This window comes from Lissotriton vulgaris, chromosome 5 (assembly GCF_964263255.1).
Source record: "Lissotriton vulgaris chromosome 5, aLisVul1.2, whole genome shotgun sequence".
Lineage (NCBI taxonomy): Eukaryota > Metazoa > Chordata > Amphibia > Caudata > Salamandridae > Lissotriton > Lissotriton vulgaris.
In genome coordinates, this window is record NC_141693.1 from 1,922,191,231 (window position 1) to 1,922,212,281 (window position 21,051).

General features: G+C 46.5%; 1 protein-coding gene across 1 annotated transcript in view; it reads left to right on the plus strand.

The window, feature by feature from the left end:
* Positions 1–21,051, plus strand: part of LOC147717731 (uncharacterized) — a 93,954-nt gene that overhangs the window by 27,165 nt on the left and 45,738 nt on the right. The window contains exon 3 of the mRNA XM_086924510.1: positions 14,396–14,506. Within this exon, the coding sequence (XP_086780636.1) occupies positions 14,396–14,506 (111 nt within the window). The remainder of the gene's footprint in view (positions 1–14,395; positions 14,507–21,051) is intronic.

The window sequence follows — 21,051 nt, forward strand, 5'->3', positions numbered from 1 at the left end:
CCACCGCTTCACCCCATGCCACCGCTTCACCCCATGCCACCGCTTCACCCCATGCCACCGCTTCACCCCATGCCACCGCTTCACTCAATGCCACAGCTTCACTCAATGCCACTGAACGCCACAGCACCACTGAATGCCACAGCATCACTCAGCACCCCTGAATGCCACAGCATCACTCAGCACCATTGAAGGCCACAGCATCACTCAGCACCACTGAAGGCCACAGCATCACTCAGCACCACTGAAGGCCACAGCATCACTCGGCACCACTGAAGGCCACAGCATCACTCTGCACCACTGAAGGCCACAGCATCACTCGGCACCACTGAAGGCCACAGCATCACTCGGCACCACTGAAGGCCACAGCATCACTCGGCACCACTGAAGGCCACAGCATCACTCGGCACCACTGAAGGCCACAGCATCACTCAGCACCACTGAAGGCCACAGCATCACTCAGTACCACTGAAGGCCACAGCATCACTCGGCACCACTGAACACCACAGCATCACTCAGCACCACTGAAGGCCACAGCATCACTCTGTGCAACCATTCAACAACTCCAGAAAAAGGCACAGTTCGGCAAACTCAATTTTAAATATTTTATGCTTTTAGAAAGCAGCGTGGCACAACCGCCATGCTGCGTTGCTTACTAAAAGCCTAAAATATTGAACAATTATTTTGGTGAGCCGCCCCTTTATTTTCTTCGGCATGGCTCGTCGAACTCAATGTGTATTCTGCAGTCCCCTAGCGATGAGATAGAAGCTTCACTATGCACACTTTTACTTTAATTTCCCAAGTAGCCCTTCCCCCCTGCGCTTCAGCATTTGTTAAAGTTGGACTGCCTTCTTGTAAAATTCCCTTCTCTTGCATTGAAGTCTGCAGAGACACCCACAAGTAGAGTGCATATATCTCCCCAATTCAAGTTGGCTTCCAGACTAACTAAAGTGAACATAGACTTCTCGTTGAAGTTTCAGTACCTGTTGCCCGAAATACGTCATTGATTTTCTGTCGTGTTTCCTCTTTGACATTTTGGGCGCTCATTGAATGCAGATTGAAGTGCTCACTGTAGTACTAGTTTGGTCAGTTCCCCACGCCCCGGTGTTCCCAGCCATACCGGCCCCCACACCACCCTCTGCCCCATCCTCGGTCGCCTCTTTGCAGGAGGCCCTAGAAAGCAGCGGGCGCATTATCAAAAGACATGTGCAGAAGGAACGCACGTCCCCCAACTGTCAGAGATGCTGCAAGTTCCCTCAGAAGTGGGATTGTGGAGGGCAACTTCTGAATAGCAATTTGCTCACTACTGTGTATGGTGTGATGTCAGTATTTGACATAGTTTCGGTTGCCTTGGCTATTACTATTATTAATGCAATACCTGGTGCTGTTGTTTTGCCCATCTGCGCCTCTGCTGAAGCTGCGGTAGTGCCTGCCGGTGTCCTCTCCGCCAGATGAACATCTTTGCCGACTTTGCAAATCAGGGAATGAGGACTTAATCCACATAATCTGCATCTGCCCAACCTGAATGACATAAGGCGCGCCCTATTTCGATCACTTAGGAAACAAAAAGGTGTAACAAGCTGCAGGCAAGCTGTGATGATATACTTCAAAGCTGAAGAGGTCCAGTTAAACTGTAGACTGACGCAGTTTTTGACATTGTGTCCACAAGACTTACGTACCAACCACACGCCGCAGTGACTAATAGCATGTAACAACTTGTCAACCAAGTAATAGTCTGCCAAGCTCCTGCCAAGTTAAAGTACGCAGAGTACACTGTGACACACTTTCAATTTTACTAGCGGGTTACAGACTTTGTATTCGAGAATGATAACTTATAATGGTTTTAAACACCTTTTTCTTTTAAGTTTATAATGATTTTAACGCTGTACGTTCTATATTGGGAGTTTTAATTAACTGTACAATAAAGTAAATTCCACTATATACTAGAGACCCTTGCCACCATCAGACTCTCCGCTGTCCCTGTTGTTCTCGGCTGTCCCTGTTGTTGTCGGCTGTCCCTGAAGTTGTCAGCCGCTGCAGTGTCTGCCGGTGTCCTCTTTGCTGTCCCTGTTGTTGTCAGCTGCTGCAGTGTCTGCCGGTGTTCTCTCCGCTGTCCCTGTTGTTGTCAGCTGCTGCAGTGTCTGCCAGTGTCCTCTCCGCTGTCCCTGTTGTTGTCAGCTGCTGCAGTGGCTGCCGGTGTCCTCTCCGCCGTCCCTGTTGTTGTGAGCTGCTGCAGTGTCTGCCGGTGTCCTCTTTGCTGTCCCTGTTGTTGTCAGCTGCTGCAGTGCCTGCCGGTGTCCTCTCCGCTGTCCCTGTTGTTGTCAGCTGCTGCAGTGTCTGCCGGTGTCCCTGTTGTCAGCTGCTGCAGTGTCCGCCGGTGTCCTCTCCGCTGTCTCTGTTGTTGTCAACTGCTGCAGTCTCTGCCGGTGTCCTCTCCGCTGTTCCTGTTGTCAGCTGCTGCAGTGTCTGCCGGTGTCCTCTCCGCCGTCCCTGTTGTTGTCAGCTGCTCCAGTGTCAGCCGGTATCCTCTCCGCCGTCCCTGTTGTTGTCAGCTGCTACAGTGTCTGCCGGTGTCCTCTCCGCCGTCCCTGTTGTCAGCTGCTGCAGTGTCTGCCGGTGTCCTCTCCGCCGTCCCTGTTGTTGTCAGCTGCTGCAGAGTCTGCCGGTGTCCTCTCTGCTGTCCCTGTTGTTGTCAACTGCTGCAGTCTCTGCCGGTGTCCTCTCCGCCGTCCCTGTTGTCAGCTGCTGCAGTGTCTGCCGGTGTCCTCTCCGCCGTCCCTGTTGTTGTCAGCTGCTGCAGAGTCTGCCGGTGTCCTCTCTGCTGTCCCTGTTGTTGTCAACTGCTGCAGTCTCTGCCGGTGTCCTCTCCGCCGTCCCTGTTGTCAGCTGCTGCAGTGTCTGCCGGTGTCCTCTCCGCCGTCCCTGTTGTTGTCAGCTGCTGCAGAGTCTGCCGGTGTCCTCTCTGCTGTCCCTGTTGTTGTCAACTGCTGCAGTCTCTGCCGGTGTCCTCTCCGCTGTCCCTGTTGTCAGCTGCTGCAGTGTCTGCTGGTGTCCTCTCCGCCGTCCCTGTTGTTGTCAGCTGCTGCAGTGTCTGCCGGTGTCCTCTCTGCTGTCCCTGTTGTCAGCTGCTGCAGTGTCTGCCGGTGTCCTCTCCGCTGTCCCTGTTGTCAGCTGCTACAGTGTCTGCCGGTGTCCTCTCCGCTGTACCTGTTGTCAGCTGCTCCAGTGTCAGCCGGTGTCCTCTCCGCCGTCCCTGTTGTTGTCAGCTGCTGCAGTGTCTGCCGGTGTCCTCTCCGCTGTCCCTTTTGTTGTCAACTGCTGCAGTGTCTACTACTTTATTTATATTTATCTGACAAAGCAGATTTCTACCAGTAATGAGGATCGTTCGCGGTAGAAGTGTTTTTTATAGATCTATTGTTAAACCCAACTTTTGTCAGTGTTTGTTTACTGAATTGCATGTTATGTACTTAGCTGAGTGCAGTATTTGTTACTGTGCTCACATTGGTACAAATACATTACTTCAGCATTTGTTTAAGTTTGAGCTGTTGGGGTTGAAAATGACTGTTTTTACTGTTGTTTTTTTAAAACAATTATTTGCAGTGGAGTATTTATATTTGCATAGCTGTATTGTCATTGGTATAACAAGCCAAAAGTAAAAAACATTGTCATTTTGAACGCCAACATCTCTAACTTCAACAAATGTGAGACCTATTGCATTGCAAATGCTTGTTAAATCTTACATCCATGCGGACATCACTCCCTGTCCAATATTATGGTTGGATTATCTGTTGATACTGTTCACCATCCTAAAAATGAAATCAAATAATGTTTAGGAAGCTTTTGGAAGACCTTCAAGGCTGTGGTCGAAATTGGCCATTTTAAGCTGGCAAGCAACGTTGAGTAGGTCCAATCATAGGACCGATGGGGAAGGTGGTGCATCCTATCTTTTCTGAAGGTGATTGGATAGACTCTACGGTGGAAAGCCTGGCCCAGATAAGTGCAGTTAGATTTTCCTGCACCAAAAAACAAGGGCCAGTTGGTTCTCAGGAGGGCCCTAAAGAAGGAATGTAAAAAACAGGAAAGGAAATTGAGGCGCCATTATGATGATGAAAATATTTTTTTTTACAAGATATCAATAAAAAAGTATCTTTACGGAAATCGAATGGCCAAATTGAAGGACTTCGCTGTCTAGATTAGCCAGGCAAAATAAGCTGCCAAAGAAATATTTATGATTGTCAATACATTTTTTAACCCAGGCGTTGCAGGAATAGGTGCCCCTCCCTCCAAGGAGTGATGCGAAACATCTGGTGAATTATTTTCTGGGTAAAATCAGATTTATGATTCTTTGGGAGATACATCGGACTCCCCCAATATTGCAAAAGCTGTCGATCTGGTACTGGTAGTTTCTTTATTCCATGTTACAATCACGATCTGGAACATATAGGTTTATTATTCCATGTTACAATCACAATCCTGTACAGGTCGTTTTTTAGGTCGAGCAGACCTACCCTCAATGCGTGAGCATTGAAGGTGTCTGCTTCAGACCTATTGTGGCCCGTATTTAAGAATGTGGACAGCTACCAGACGCGTGCTTTGACGAGGTCAGATTTCACCTCGGGAGCGAGCGTCTGATTGCGCATGCGCGGTGCAAAGCCCTTGCTCACACACGGACACAGGCAGCCCCCACCCCTCTGCATGCACGCACGCACGCACACACACACACACACACACACAGGCGCGCGCATGCACACGCAGGCATACGGCACACATACAGGCACACATACAGGCACACTATCCCCTACCTCGCATTCTCTCTCAATCACACACAGTCACGCATGCGCACACACATTCCCTCGCGCACACACGCACACTCGCGCACACACTCCCCCCCCCCCCCCCCCCCCAAGGCATACACACAGGCACGCACGCACTTCACATCAGCCCTGGGTCCACTCACCGACTGTGCTCTTCCGGCGGGGCTCCTCACGGCGCGGCGCGTCTCCTCATCTAAATCGGGGCTCCCTCAGGTCAGAGGAGCCCCGCAACAGGTGCCACACTCCTCCTTCTCCCCGGCCCCCTCCTGGGGACCCGGGCTACCCCGGACAGCAGGGCGCTCCATGCGCCGGCAGCTCGCGGACCTCGGGAGGCGGGACTTCAGGTCGGCCGCGAGCGGATTGGCCGGCCGGCAAAGAGCTTCCGGGTCGCCGCGGGCAGCGCGGCTGCGCCCTATATTATTTTTAAAGAATGGCTTCCCTCGCTAGGGACAGATATTAAAATAACACCCACATATTTCCACACACCAGGGCACTCACATATGAGCACACACATCGCTCAAGGTGCATGTAACCACGCACCTGCAGGCCGCTTTTGTCTTTAGATATACACATATCATCTGATCATTTGCAACCAGAGATCCGCAAATTAAGAATGTCCCAAATGAATACATATGCATTTAGAAATCCATTTTATATACCTCTGAGGCTCTAATTTGAGTTGTCTTCTAAAAAGTACCACAGTGCAAAATTATCCTTGCAGCATTTGCACGAGGGTTCAACTCCGTAGATTTATCAATAACCCATTGCTACATATATTAAATCGCTATTGTTGTATTGTGTAGATCACAAAACCCGTTTTGAAGCAGTAGAGATGTGAAGTGCCATACCGTAATCCTCCCACACCTACTGCAGACTTCCAGTGGGGAATTCCTCTTCCTCATTTTCTGTTGTACAGAGGCATATCTTCCAGCCTCCAAGGAAATCACAACTTGGAAACAGTACAGCTAGAACACAAGGCAACTGCAGTCTGTAGAAAATCCCTCACCCAACACCCACACCAATGCCTGCTGAACCATCCCCAAAAACAGTGCAGCTACATGCTGATGGAGTCGGAACTAAAATTCTACCTGAAGTAATCCGTTTGATAGTTTGTTTTATAAAATTGTTTATAAGGGTCACGCTCTGGGAGGCGATCAACAACCATGTAAAATTGATTCCACAAAGCCAGATCAGAGGACCTAAAAATAAGGGGCATGACTGTAGGAGTCGAGTAATCGTCCTCATGTGCCTAGTTCTGTGACCCTACCCTGCCACAGGAGAGGTTATGTTCATGTATTCGTGCTCGGGTCATGAGCAGGAGAGCAGGCATATTTTATTTGGCTCAGTTAACTAACATTTTTTATTATATTATTATTCAATATACAATGATTATTTGTTATTATTTCGTTTTCTCAATATAGTGGGACTGTAGGATTTCGAAACTGTAGTAAAGATTTAAATGAAGATAAGAGTATAACCGTCTACTTACACAAGTACAGATTGATGCATGAATGACCATGCAGCCCTGATTACAGTAATTATAATCCTTAGAAGGGATCTCAGCAAAGACAGTAAGGTTATCATGTAAGGATGGTGAAAACAGTTACATTTCCCAGGCAGTTATGAAAAGCACAATCTACACTTGTAACAAAATTCCTAAGTCTGAAGCCTTGGATTGTTTGACTTCAGGGCTGACAGTGTGCTGCAGATGATGTTGTTTGGGGGAACTGGTGGGCCTGATGAGGCCAAATTTATTCATACAATACAGACCATGCCACCAGGTGCACATGTCCTTGGTGAGGTGTTAGTGTTAACTCTGCTCCCCAACCCCCAGACCATGGTCTGCATCGTACTCCCACAAACAGTGTCATACTGCAACAACACACCATGTTGCTTTACGTCCTTGATCGGTTTACTTGTTTGCTGCTGGCCGTAAAGGCCACCTGTGGGAAGCTTGTCTAGGCCCATTTGTCCATTCCCCATGTGTGCAGAAATCAAAGCAGTCATCACCGGGCAGAGGTGGCAACAACTGGAGCAGAGGCCACCTGCCTAGCTGGTTCAGAGGTGATCATCAGCTGACAGGTAGTTCCAGTGCCATCCACAATTTGCACCAGACCTTCCAACACGTCTTTTTAATCTTGTGGTGAAGCGTGATCACGTTAAAGGCATGGTTATAGTCAAATGCAATTATGAGTAATAAAAAAATATTCATTGGAAATATTAGTTGAACATGCTGAACCACGTCATTTGCTGTGCAATATTACTGGACTCAGTGGTGGGACAAGAATGTCCTTGCATCATAGATGGAGTGTTACACCTCCTGACAATTATTTTGGCCCTGCCGATACCTTAATGTGGTGTGTGCATATAAACCTATGCCTGTATCTGGAAATGCGTGGTCTGGCATCTTTCCTGTGACCTATATTAGGGACACCAAGCATGCCCCCATATTAGGCAATGGACTACTGTCCACTGCCATGACCTTGGTACATCATGTAAAGTGGTGGTGGCAGTGCACATGTTTTGTAAATTTGTAGTGTGACCATAATCTTTTTTTTTTTCTGTCTGTGGCACAGAGCGGGTGTGCTGCTCATCCTTCTAATGTAATGTTGTGCAGTTATGTGAAACTTAGAACTTTGCACCAGCATCTGCTGTGCATGTTAAGTGTGTGTATTTTCAGCTGGCAAATTACGAAAGCAGAGGGCCTCATAGGGTCTGGTTCAGGAGATGCCCTGGCATTCTTTAAGCACTGCGCTGCATGCATCGCTATCGTCGTTCGTTGCCCTCTTCTCCCTTACCCCCTTTTATTTCCCTACCCTATTACTCTTCCCCCACTGTCTCCACCTCGTCTAACACTTTACTCTCCCCACCCGTACCTCGTCCTCCCTGCCTTTGCTCTTTCTCACTCGTTCCCAGTCACCCTCCTTTCCCCTGCCTTCCCTCCTTTTCTCTCACCATCCCTTCCCTGGTTCTATAACCCACCCTGTCCCTCTAATCTATGCCCTCTCCCTCTTCATCTTCCCTCTGTCTCTTCCCTGACTCTGTTCATTGTCTCTCCCTTTCCATTCGATCTTCCTCGCTCCCTCCTCCCCTTCGACTCTTACTCTCACCCTTCTCTTCCCTCTGCCTACACCCCTCTGCCCCTGGTACCGAGATCCATCCCAGCCTTTGATCTCTCTGCCGTGGAGCTCTGGCTGCTAACCTCTAGCCCTCACCTGACTGGAGGAATGTCCCTGGGGTTGCTGGGGCAGTCCTGCCTTCATGGAGGAGATCCCAGTTCCTGTACCTGCTGGCACACGCTCACCTCCATCCGCCATCTAGGCGCTCACTTCAAAGCTTAGCTCCAGAGCTGATCACCCCTCTGCAGTAGGCCTACCGTCTGCATAAACATCCAGATGTGTCAAAGGCTTAATGCGCAATTTTTCCAGTCATACCAAGGCTGTCATGCGTTGTGCAAAGATCACACGGACTGTCAGTCGAGCAAACTCAAATTAGATTCTAGTTCTTCGGGTCAGTTTCCAACTGATAAATGCCATTTAAATGCACATGCACAAAACACCGTGATGCCATTAATGCCAGATTTGATTAAATAATTTTATTTTGAACCCATCTATGTTAGTATTGGACTAGGCCTCTCTACTTGTTACAACAGTGTCTGTAGTGATATATATGGCGTAAGGAGATGCTTGGAAGTTGTTTGTGGTTAAATAAACAGTGCAACCACACTGTTTTAATTTGGACTTGTTCCTTAGCAACACATGAACCTGCATAGTGAAAATATGCATTCTTAACAGCCTTTGTTGGGTAAACATCAACAAGGACGTGATCTGTAAAAAAAAAAAAAGCCTCCTTTAAAAAAAAATAACACCGCTGCTGCTACACCCGAAAACACGCCAAGCTGTTTTATTGATTCTTTCCACTGTAACCTTCATCAAAATGTTTAAATTACATTTATTATTAAAAACTCTTCCACCTTTGTCATTTCCTTCCCTCTTACACCCCCTATCCCCGTTTCACCGTTCCCTGGCATGTGTTTGCTGTTCAGAACCTTTACAGACAAATGTGGCAATAAAAACCATATGTTGGTTAGAAGGACGATAACAATCTTTACAGCTAAGCACAACAACAAAGGATTCTTCCGTCTCCCACCACTACATTTACTCTTCAGCAATTGCAAACTTTCTAAATGTGCTTATGGAGTCAATTCTGTATTTTAAAGCCTTTAGACTATTTTTAGCACGCAACCACTTTATTCAAAGCGAGAAGGATGTGACAAGGAGTCTGCTGTCCAAAAACAACATTGTATACTTTGCAGTTTGGTAACAGGCGATAGGTACACTATATAAATGACGATATTAGCACAACTCTTAAGATTATCACTGCGAAAACATATGTTTTTTTGACCACTTCCACAGCATTGGAACTTACCTTTCAAGAGGCTTAGTTATTCTCACTCAGGGTCATCACAGCATCACTCAGTACCACCACAGCATCACTCAGTGCCACCACAGCATCACTCAGCGCCACAACCGCATCACTCAGCGCCACAACCGCATCACTCAGCGCCACAACAGCATCACTCAGCGCCACAACAGCATCACTCAGCGCCACAACAGCATCACTCAGCGCCACAACAGCATCACTCAGGGCCAGCACAGCATCACTCAGCACTACCACAGCATCACTCAGCACCAGGGACACAACGATATCACTCAGCTTCACCACAGCATCAGTCAACACCACCACAGTGTCAATCAGCACCACCACAGCATCACTCAAAGCCAGCACAACATTGCTCAGCACCACTGCAGCATCACTCAGCACCACCACAGCATCACTCAACACCACCACAGCATCACTCGGCGCCACCACACAATCACTCAGAAACACCACAGCTTCACGCAGTACAACCACAACATCACTCACCAGCTCCACATCATCAATGAGCATCACCACAGCATCATACAGCACCACCACAGCATCACTCGGGGACACCACAGCATCACTCAGGGCCAGCACAGCATCACTCAGGGCCAGCACAGCATCACTCAGGGCCAGCACACCATCAATCACCACAACATCACTCAGCACCACCACAGCATCACTCAGAAATACCACAGCATCACTCAGCTCAACCACATCACTCAGCAGCTGCACATCATCAATCACCACCACCACAGCGTCACTCACCACCACCACAGTGTCACTCACCACCACCACAGCATCACTCTGGACCACCACAACATCACACAGCACCACCACAGCATCAGTCATCCCCACCACACCATCGCTCATTACCAACACAACATCACTCAGGGCCACCGCAGTATCACTCACCTTCACAAAAGCATCACTCACCACAACAACAGCATCACTCAGGAACACCACTGCATTACTCAGGAACACCACAGCATCACTCAGGAAGACCACAGCATCACTCAATACAACCATAACATCAATATGCGCTACCACAGCATCACTCCACAGTGCCACAACATCAAAAAACATTAGCACATCATCAGTCAGCACCACCACAGCATCACTCACGGCCACCACAGCATCACCCCTTCAGTGTAATAAAAGATTATTCATTTCTAACATTTTGCTGCTCAACACCCTGAATTGAAACATTAAAGCATTCAAACCACAATGTGTTGCCGTGGCGTAGACCTATGATGGAGATTTACATTTTAAATGCAGTGAGTCCCATTGGTGAACTCACAGCATTGCCTTTCTGCTGGCCGTTCTGCTATTTAAGTAACTATAGAGGAACAATTGTAAACTTAGGTGGAAAAATCCTATTACACGTGGTTTCCTCAAAAACCCACTTACGATCTGTAGGGCTTCAGACATTGCACAGCCTGTGTCCAGTGCAAACACAAGGCTTTCTAGTTGCTTATTAATAAATTAACAACTGATGTCGATACACTTCATTATCCATGTGCACGATCAAGTGGAACCAGTTTTAATTGACTCCATTACAATTGGGGAGAGTAGTTGGCCTAACGGCTAGAGCAGTCGACCTCTAATCTAGGGAACAGGGTTAAAGTCTCGGCAATGACGCTGAACATCCTGTGATTTTGGGCAAATCACTTAATCTCTCCGTGCCTAACAAAAACAAACATTTGCAATGTAATAGTCTCGCATTTACGCAATTTTAGGCTATTACCATTGTAAATGGCAATGCCTTTTATTTATTTTTAAAACACCAAATCATAAAAAATGGCATTGTCATTTACAATGCCAATAGCTCAAACTTAGTAAATTCGAGGCCTATTGCATTGCAAATGCTTGTTTTCTTTCCCATTTTATTTAAACTTCTTCTCTCTTTGCCTTTGTACCTCTCATTTTCTTCTTGCCTTACACCACATCCTTTTCTTGTCTTTTTTTCTCTTGCCTTCTTTCCTCTCTCAATTCTGATTTCCTTATTTGTCTCTTTATGCCGTTCTCTGTCATTCTTTTTTCTTCTCCTTTCATTCATTCATTTCACTGTTTCGTTTTTTCTTCCTTTAATTTTCTTCTAATGTATCTTTTTCCTTCACTGCCTTTCTTTTGCTCCTTTCTATATCTATTTATCCTCATTTATTTCTTCTATTTTCATATCCTATCTTTCTCTGCCTTATTTTTCTTTCTTTCTCTCTTACATGTTTTTCTGCACTCTGTCATCCTTCCCTCTCTGTCTCTTTCTCTCCTCTTTTAATTTTTCTCTCACATTCTCTATCTCTATTTATTTCTCATTCTTTCTCACTTTTGCTGTCTTCGAGCAAAGGGGCAAAAACTGATCCTCAGGGATCACAAATGTACACTTTTTGCAGGACAGCTCATGTGTCATCAATGCTGTGTGCTGCTTGTAGCAGGAATAGGGTACTCTAAGGGCAGTACCCTATGCCCTCTATCTATCCATCGCCCTCCCTCTATCTATCCATCGCCCTCCCTCTATCCATCGCCCTCCCTCTATCCATCCATCGCCCTCCCCCTGTCTATCCATCGCCCTCCCTCTATCCATCCATCGCCCTCCCTCTATCTATCCATCGCCCTCCCTCTATCTATCCATCGCCCTCCCTCTATCTATCCATCACCCTCCCTCTATCTATCCATCGCCCTCCCTCTATCCATGGCCCTCCTTCTATCTATCCATTGCCCTCCCACTATCCATCGCCCTCCCTCTATCCATCCATCGCCCTCCCCCTGTCTATCCATCGCCCTCCCTCTATCCATCCATCGCCCTCCCTCTATCTATCCATCGCCCTCCCTCTATCTATCCATCGCCCTCCCTCTATCTATCCATCACCCTCCCTCTATCTATCCATCGCCCTCCCTCTATCCATCGCCCTCCTTCTATCTATCCATTGCCCTCCCACTATCCATCGCCCTCCCTCTATCTATCCATCGCCCTCCCTCTATCTATCGCCCTCACTCTATCTATCGCATCACCACAGCATCACTCAGCACCACCACAGAACCACTCAGCACCACCACAGAACCACTCAGCACCACCACAGAATGACTCAGCACCACCACAGAACGACTCAGCACCACCACAGAACGACTCAGCACCACCACAGAACGACTCAGCACCACCACAGAACGACTCGGCACCACCACAGAACGACTCGGCACCACCACAGAACGACTCGGCACCACCACAGAACGACTCGGCACCACCACAGAACGACTCAGCACCACCACAGAATCACTCAGCACCACCACAGAATCACTCAGCACCACCACAGAATCACTCAGCATCACCACAGAATCACTCAGCATCACCACAGAATCACTCAGCACCACCACAGAATCACTCAGCACCACCACAGAATCACTCCGCACCACCACAGAATCACTCAGCACCACCACAGAATCACTCAGCACCACCACAGAATCACTCAGCACCACCACAGAATCACTCAGCACCACCACGGAATCACTCAGCACCACCACGGAATCACTCAGCACCACCACGGAATCACTCAGCACCACCACGGAATCACTCAGCACCACCACGGAATCACTCAGCACCACCACGGAATCACTCAGCACCACCACGGAATCACTCAGCACCACCACGGAATCACTCAGCACCACCACGGAATCACTCAGCACCACCACGGAATCACTCAGCACCACCACGGAATCACTCAGCACCACCACAGAATCACTCAGCACCACCACAGAATCACTCAGCACCACCACAGAATCACTCAGCACCACCACAGAATCACTCAGCACCACCACAGAATCACTCAGCACCACCACAGAATCACTCAGCACCACCACAGAATCACTCAGCACCACCACAGAATCACTCAGCACCACCACAGAATCACTCAGCACCACCACAGAATCACTCCGCACCACCACAGAATCACTCCGCACCACCACAGAATCACTCCGCACCACCACAGAATCACTCCGCACCACCACAGAATCACTCCGGGGCACCACAACATCACTATGCGCTACCACAGCATCACTGAATGCCACTCGTCGCCACCACATCAATCTGTGTAACCATTCAACAACAACTAGTTCAAATATGTTCTCTCAATGTTTCAAGCTTTATTACAAATGTCACAAAAAGATGTTAATATTTCACTTCTGTTCTTGGATATTCATCACAATAAAATACACTGAACATAATTTTCACAAAAGTTATTTACAAAACTTTAACCTATTGCCATTATAAATCACAATAACTTTTATTTAAGTATTAATTATTTAAAAAATGAAGACTTTGTTATTTGTAATATCAATTCATTTAAGTCGCGTAAATACAACACATATTGCATTACAAATGCTATAGGTGTCACATTTGCGAAAGTTAAAACTATTGGCATTGTGAATGAGAAAGCTATTAATTTCGCTATTTTCAAAACCAACACATAAATAAAATATTAGTCATTTACAATACCAATAGCTCAAACTTTCCTGATGCGAGACCTATTGCATTGCAAATGCTTGTTTCCCATGTTACAACCTAACTATGGTAACTTCTCTCGAGGCTCCATCCTCCCATCAACTGTCCCAAACCTGGCCATCTAGAATGTGCTTACGTACGCTGACATTCTGTGACATCATTACATTCTCTAGGCCACACTAACCCATCGTGCATCAGTTCACCTAAACCAAGAAAGGAAACATGCAAGACATAATGCATCTCCTACAGTGTATCCTGAGGGAGGCATCACTTACATCCTCCCCGCTCATGGTTGAAGCCGTATCATTGATTCTTATGTTGGGGAGGATGTGTGTCTCATTCTCTTGAAGGTCGATGACATCTCCCACGCGGTCTCTCTCTTGAAGCACATGCCTATCTCTCACTCTGTCTCTCCTGAAGAGAAGTCAGTCTTCCACATTGTGTTTTGTGAGGGGAGTGGGTCCTTCTCTCACATTGTCTCTATTGGATGGGTGTGCACATCTGTCACTTTGTTTGTCTTTGAATTTCTGGACTAAGCCTGACGTGCTGGCCTCAATATCCGCTCCACCAATGAACGTCAGTTGTGTGACACAAACAGCTGATTCTTCTCAGTATTATATATTGCCCTCTTGCAGACTGACTTATTTGTGATTTCTTTCTTTAACAGGCCCTCTCATTGCCAGTACTGTCTATTCGTTGACAATGAAAGAAGCGCGACTGCTCCATCCTATGGACAACAACGAGTCCGAGAGAAGCGACCGTGTCATTAGCTCCCCAAGTAAGCAAGCGGTGCCTTAGCCAGGATGTGAGAGTGATGGCCTTGTCCATGTGGGACACCTCTGCTCACTAGACAAGTCACTGCTTACCGATCACAGCAGTGATCACACACCCATGGAGGCACACATAAGTGTATCCTCACTAGCCAAGACACTGCTTAAACCATCACAGCAGTGAACAAACACTCACATGGGAACTCACAAGGTGTATCCTCACTAGACAAAGCACTGCTTATAGACTGCAGCGTTGAAAACACATTCATGGAGGCACACATATAAGGTTTATCCTCACTAGACAAGGCACTGGTCACCCATCAGAGCAGTGAACAAACACGGAGGCACACACAAGGTGTATGTCCTCACTAGACAAAGCACTGCTTATTGACTTCAGCGTTGAACACACATTCACAGAGACAGACATAAGGTGTATCCTCACTAGACAAGGTACTGCTCACCCATCACAGCAGTGACCACACACTCACGAAGGCACACACAAGGTGTGTGACCTCAATAGACAAGACACTGCTTAACGATCACTGCAATGAACACACACTCGCGGAGGCGCACACAAGGTGTATGTCTTCACTAGACAAGGCCCTGCGTACTGACTGTAGCATTCAACACACACACATAGGCACACATAAGGTGCATGTCCTTACTAGACAAGGCACTGCCTACCAATCGTAGCAGTGACCACACACTCACACACAAGGTGTATGTGTTCGCTAAACAAGGCAGGCTTACCGATCACACGCAGTGACCACACTTTCACAGAGGCACACACAAGGAGTATTTCCTTACTAGACAAGGTACTGCTTGCAGATCACAGCAGTGACCACACACTCACTGAGACAACCACAAGGCGTATGTCTTCGCTAGACAAGGCATTGCTTACCCATCACAGCAGTGACCTCACACTCATGAAGGCACACAAAAGGTATATGTCTTCGTTAGACAAGGCACTACTTACCCATCACAGCAGTGACCACACACACTCATGAAGTTATCAAAACTCAAAGGAGTCGCCCCCAATACCCCGTAAAGGGACAGGATGTATTTATACTAATAACAACATAAGATTCCCTTTTCTATATCACCTAATTTATGCCTTAGAAAAATCCGAACTCTATAGACCATCCAAAAATGTAAAACATATCCACAACAAATCAGTTTGCATTAGACATATAACTACGTGCTCACTATGAATTAAAAGGCTAAAGTCGTCCTTGAGCCAGAAAAAGAGAAAGAACCAAATACTTACTAGATCAGTAATTAACCTTCAACATTAATTCTTGTTTTAAAAATTATTTATTATTTCATTTTTACAAATAACAATTGTTACATATATTTCACTTATCTACTTAATACATACATTGGTAACCACAATAATAAAAAAACAGTTGACAAATTCATAACATTCTCTCAATCATTTAAAAAAAAAAGGCCTAAAACGGAAAAATCTATAGAAATAAAAGTTCCTTTGAACTCTATCTGTCAATGCAGCGTTTCAGCGAAACAATCACATTATCATCACCTGCTTCAGGATAATTATTGATTCATTCAATTATTTTTTTATTAATATTTTTATTAAAGAAGAAAACAGAGTAGTAACAGTTGAAAATAAAGTGGTACAGTGCATGTATACATTTACAATTCTTTCGTTTTTGCAGACCAACATATTTCGTACAGTACATCTTATCTCTGATTCAATCAATTTTAATCACGATAAAACAGTAAAATTATCTAGGTGTTGATAATTAGATTGTTTCACTGAAACACGTCGACAGAAACTCATATTGAGCGCCATATGCTCAAAGGAACTTTTAGTATAACATCTTCGAGATGTTATACTGCCACAAACTTCTGACTTTCAGGCAGCCTTTGTCCTATTCACCTGTGCAGAACTTGTTGTACCTCTGCAGGAAACTGGATTGTTAGACTATTGGGCCTCCATTTTTGATATAAGATGTGGCTGAACTAGAGCACATTGAAAACAATCTTTTGCATGAACATAAAACAAGGTTTCTGTGAAAAATTCTATGCTTGCCTTTTGTAGTCTGAGACAAGCAATTGCATTCCTGTAACAAAAGTGCATTTGGGATATGTAGTGTTGCAGCAAACAAACCTTTAAATTAGTATATTAGCCCAAATTCATATAAAATTTAGTTGAGCAGAAATCAATTTAACGACTGAAATTACAGGTGAAAATCTTATGTAGAGATGGGCAAGATTGAAAAAAAGACTAGGGTGTTTTCTATTACGTCTTAGTGGGTGTTAGTTTAAACACAACAATCAGCTTTGAATTGCAAAACTACCTCTAGGAGACATGGCATTCAACCAAGTAATGCACCCCACAGAATGTGTTAAAAGAAGATATATGTTCGAGCCATGTGGGCTGCTGAATTCATATCTGTGCATAGATCGCCGCCGCCTAGTGTTGGGTCCGAATGATTGTGCCTTGTTGTCCTGGAAGAGTCTTCAAAGTATCACGAGATAGGTGACTCCTCACCTGGACTACAGTGCGCATGGGCGTCTTCTCCATCCCCAGATTGTTTTTTTCCGCCATTGGGTTTGGATGTTATTCCTCTACTCCAACTTCGGAACCGAAACTAAACTATTTTCTAAGGCCAAAAGGCCTTCTACCTCGACGGTATTGTTCTCGTTCGGTACTCCTTGACTCGATCAAAATTTCCACCACGATCCGGTCGTCGATGGAAAGGAGCCCGTTCAAAAGGTGCCCACAATGCCACGCCAAATTTCCACATACTGACAAACATACAGTATGCAACAGGTGTTTATCACCAGACCACAACAAACAAAATTACCCAGCATGTGCCCAATTCCGTTCGAAGAAGACCATCCGGAATCGACGGGCCGCTAGGCAAGAGATGCAGCGGCAAGCACCGGAACCGGAGAATATCTTCGATGACTAACACGCCCTCCCGGAAGCGGCGGACTCTGATCTAGAAATAGTCATCGTTGAGGACCAGTCGGACTCCGATGACCAGATCACGCCGGGGCAAAAAGTGAGTACTCGGCCCCCAGGCCCGCTTATACCAAAAGACAAGGCTCCGGTCGAAGCATCGCCTAAAGGCCTTAGCCTAGATCGACAAACTCCTTCAGAGACCCTGCCATCCGGCTCGGCTCCGAAGCCCAAAACCAAGCCTTCTAATAGACCTGGACCGAGCAACACTCTCCCCAAAAAGGTTGTCGACCCTAAAAAGGTTGTCGAACCGAAGGTCGTCGAACCGAGGAAAGTTGTCGGACCAAAGGTCGTCGAACCGAAGAAGGTTCTCGAACCAAAGAAGGTCAGCCACCCAAAAAAGGTTATCGAGCCAGAAGCTATCGAACTGAAAAAGAGCTCCGAGCCAAAGAAGGTCGTCGATCCAAAGAGAATACTCTACCCAAAGAAAACCGTCAAGCCTAAAAGAGTGGTGATCAACAAAAACAAGATCGCACTACAAAGCCCGTCGACTCGACCAAAAACATCGAGCTGAAAAAGGTCGTCGAGCATAAAAAACAAGCCCAAACACCCAAAAGTATTGATCCAAAGACTCCGGTCGATCCGAAACAGGTCGTCGATCCAAAGAAGGTCGCCGAACCAAAAAAGACTGTTACACCAACAAAGGACATCGAACCGAAAAATGTCTCCGACCCTAAAGCAGCAGTCGAACCGGAAAGAGCTCCACGACTGAAGGCCCTCGAGCCAAAAAGTCACGGACTAGTCACTAAGCCAAAAACATCGGCACCAAGGCCACAGACAGTTGAGGAAGAACTCTTCCACCCTGATCCAGTGAGTGAGGAACAATCTAAACTGTATATAGACCCTGAAACAGGACACGTTACAGTTTACCACCGGAAAAAGAGACCACTGGACACAGACACTCCTTCCCCTGTTCCTCCAAAGAGAAAAGACTTTGAGACCTCTCCCTCAAGGCCTTTCACTCCTCCTCCATTCTTTCCTAGTATGCCTTTTGTGCCTTACTCTCCTACACATTCACAGTATGATGAGGAAGATAACATGGGGGAAGATCCTCAGGGTAATTTTGATGAGCCCCAGGATCCTGATGCACAGGATGACCCAAGGGATGACAGAACGATCCGTATGATCCACAGCCCATCCCAGACACCTGCACATACCCTACAAAGCCGTCGCCTACTGACAACACCATTCTTTTTAACCAATTGCTAGATAGGGCAGCAAAATACCACAATGTGGACATGCACACAGACCCAATAGAAGAGAATTTTCTATTTGACACCTTTCCTACTTCTGAAAAAAATGTCAGGACACTTCCTATGTTAAAAGGGGTACTTAAACATGCGCCAGACATATTCAAGGATCCAGCCAGAGTGCGTGTACTCAATCCCAGAATTGAGAAGAAATATAAGGCAGCCCCTTCAGACCCTACCTATATTAAATCCCAGTTGCCTCTAGACTCACTAGTAGTAGCAGACGCTCGAAAGAGAGCCAACTCACAAACAACAGGAGATGCTCCCCCTCCTGACAAAGAGTCTAAGATATTAGAAGCCTCAGGCAAAAGGGTAGCCTCACAGGCTGCAAACTCATGGAGAATTGCGAACACACAGGCTCTATTAGCACGCTATGATAGAGCGCATTACGGCCAACTTGAAGGTTTGTTGCAACATCTACCAGAACCTTTTAAAGCTAAGGCTAACAACCTCATACAGGAAGGCAAATTTATAACTAATGCTTCCATTAAATGTGCGCTTGACGCAGCTGATACAGCAGCCAGATCCATTAATACTAGTGTATTACTGCGCAGGCATGCGTGGCTACGTATCTCTGGTTTTAAGAACGAGGTGCAATCCACAATCCTCAACCAACCAGTTAACCAAGATTTCCTGTTTGGTCCTGCAGTAGACACCATCTTAGACAGAATGAAAAAAGATACAGAAACTCCTAAGTCTATGGGCGCACTTCAGTTTCTTCAACAACAAAGAGGTTCCTTTCGTCGCTTCTCCTACAGAGGCTCCGCAAGAGCCAACACATCACAGACTTCCTCTACATTTAAAAGTAACACCCAGAGTACAGTGACTTTATCACACTCCCTCCAGACCACCCAACACCGGTCGGAGGCAGAATAAACCATTCCTACCAGTCTGGAACGCCATTACCCTAGACAGGTGGGTGAGACAAATTATCCAGTATGGTTCCCGCCTGGAACTCACTTCTACTCCACCCAACATACCACCCAAACATCGTCCTATGTCCAAAGAATACATCACACTGTTACATCAAGAGGTCGCGTCCATGCTAGAAAAGCGAGCCATAGAGCCAGTCCCTTCTCAACACCGAGGAACAGGAGTATACTCTCTATACTTCCTAATTCCCAAGAAAGATGGGTCCCTCAGACCCATACTAGACCTCAGACCGCTAAATCAATACATACTCTCAGAGCATTTCCATATGATTACTCTACAGCAAGTACTCCCGTTACTCCAGCAAGGCGACTTCCTTGCTACATTAGACCTCAAAGATGCATACTTTCACATACCTATACATCCAGCTCACAGAAAATACCTCAGGTTCACAATAGAAGGTCAACATTATCAATTCAAAGTTCTCCCCTTCGGGGTAACTACAGCCCCAAGAGTTTTCACAAAATGCCTAGCGGTAGTAGCAGCACACCTCAGAAGGCAACACATCCACGTGTTTCCATACCTCGACGATTGGCTCATAAAGGCCAACTCGTACGCGCAATGTGCAAGCCATACGTCTCAGACACTCCAGCTGCTGCACAGTCTGAGGTTTTCCATAAATTACCCAAAATCACATCTACAGCCCTCCCACATTCAGCAATATCTGGGAGCTACAATAGATACCTCAGTAGCAAAGGCATATCCAAATCCAGCCAGGATAGCCAATATGCAGACTCATTCAATAGTTTCAGGCACAACACTCTTTACCAGCTCGAGTGTTCATGCAGCTCATAGGCATGATGGCCTCCTGCATATTCATTGTCCCTGATACCCGACTTCAAATGCGTCCGTTGCAAGAATGCCTAGCACGGCAGTGGAACCAAGCTCAAGGACAATTAAAAGACCTAGTATTGGTGGACAGTCGCGCTTACAACTCTCTGCAGTGGTGGAACCCACAAAACCTTTCCAAGGGGCGACTGTTCCAAGAGCCGGTTCCACAAGTAGTACTAACAGCGGACGCATCACTGACAGGTTGGGGAGCCTACCTACTTTAATACACAGTCCAAGGGCTTTAGACAATCAATCAAAAGACACTGCACATCAACCACTTAGAATTGTTAGCAGTATTTCTAGCACTGAAAGCTTTTCAGAAATACTTGTACAACAAAGCTGTGTTGATCCGGACGGACAACATGACCGCCATGTATTACATACAGAAGCAAGGAGGGACACACTCTCTGCAGCTGTCTCACCTAGCACAGAGCATATGGAGGTGGGCAATTCCAAAGAACATTTTTCTCCTAGCAGAACAGCTGCCAGGGAAAGACAATCAAGTAGCAGATCTGTTAAGCAGGCAGTCAACTGCTACATGAATGGGAGATTC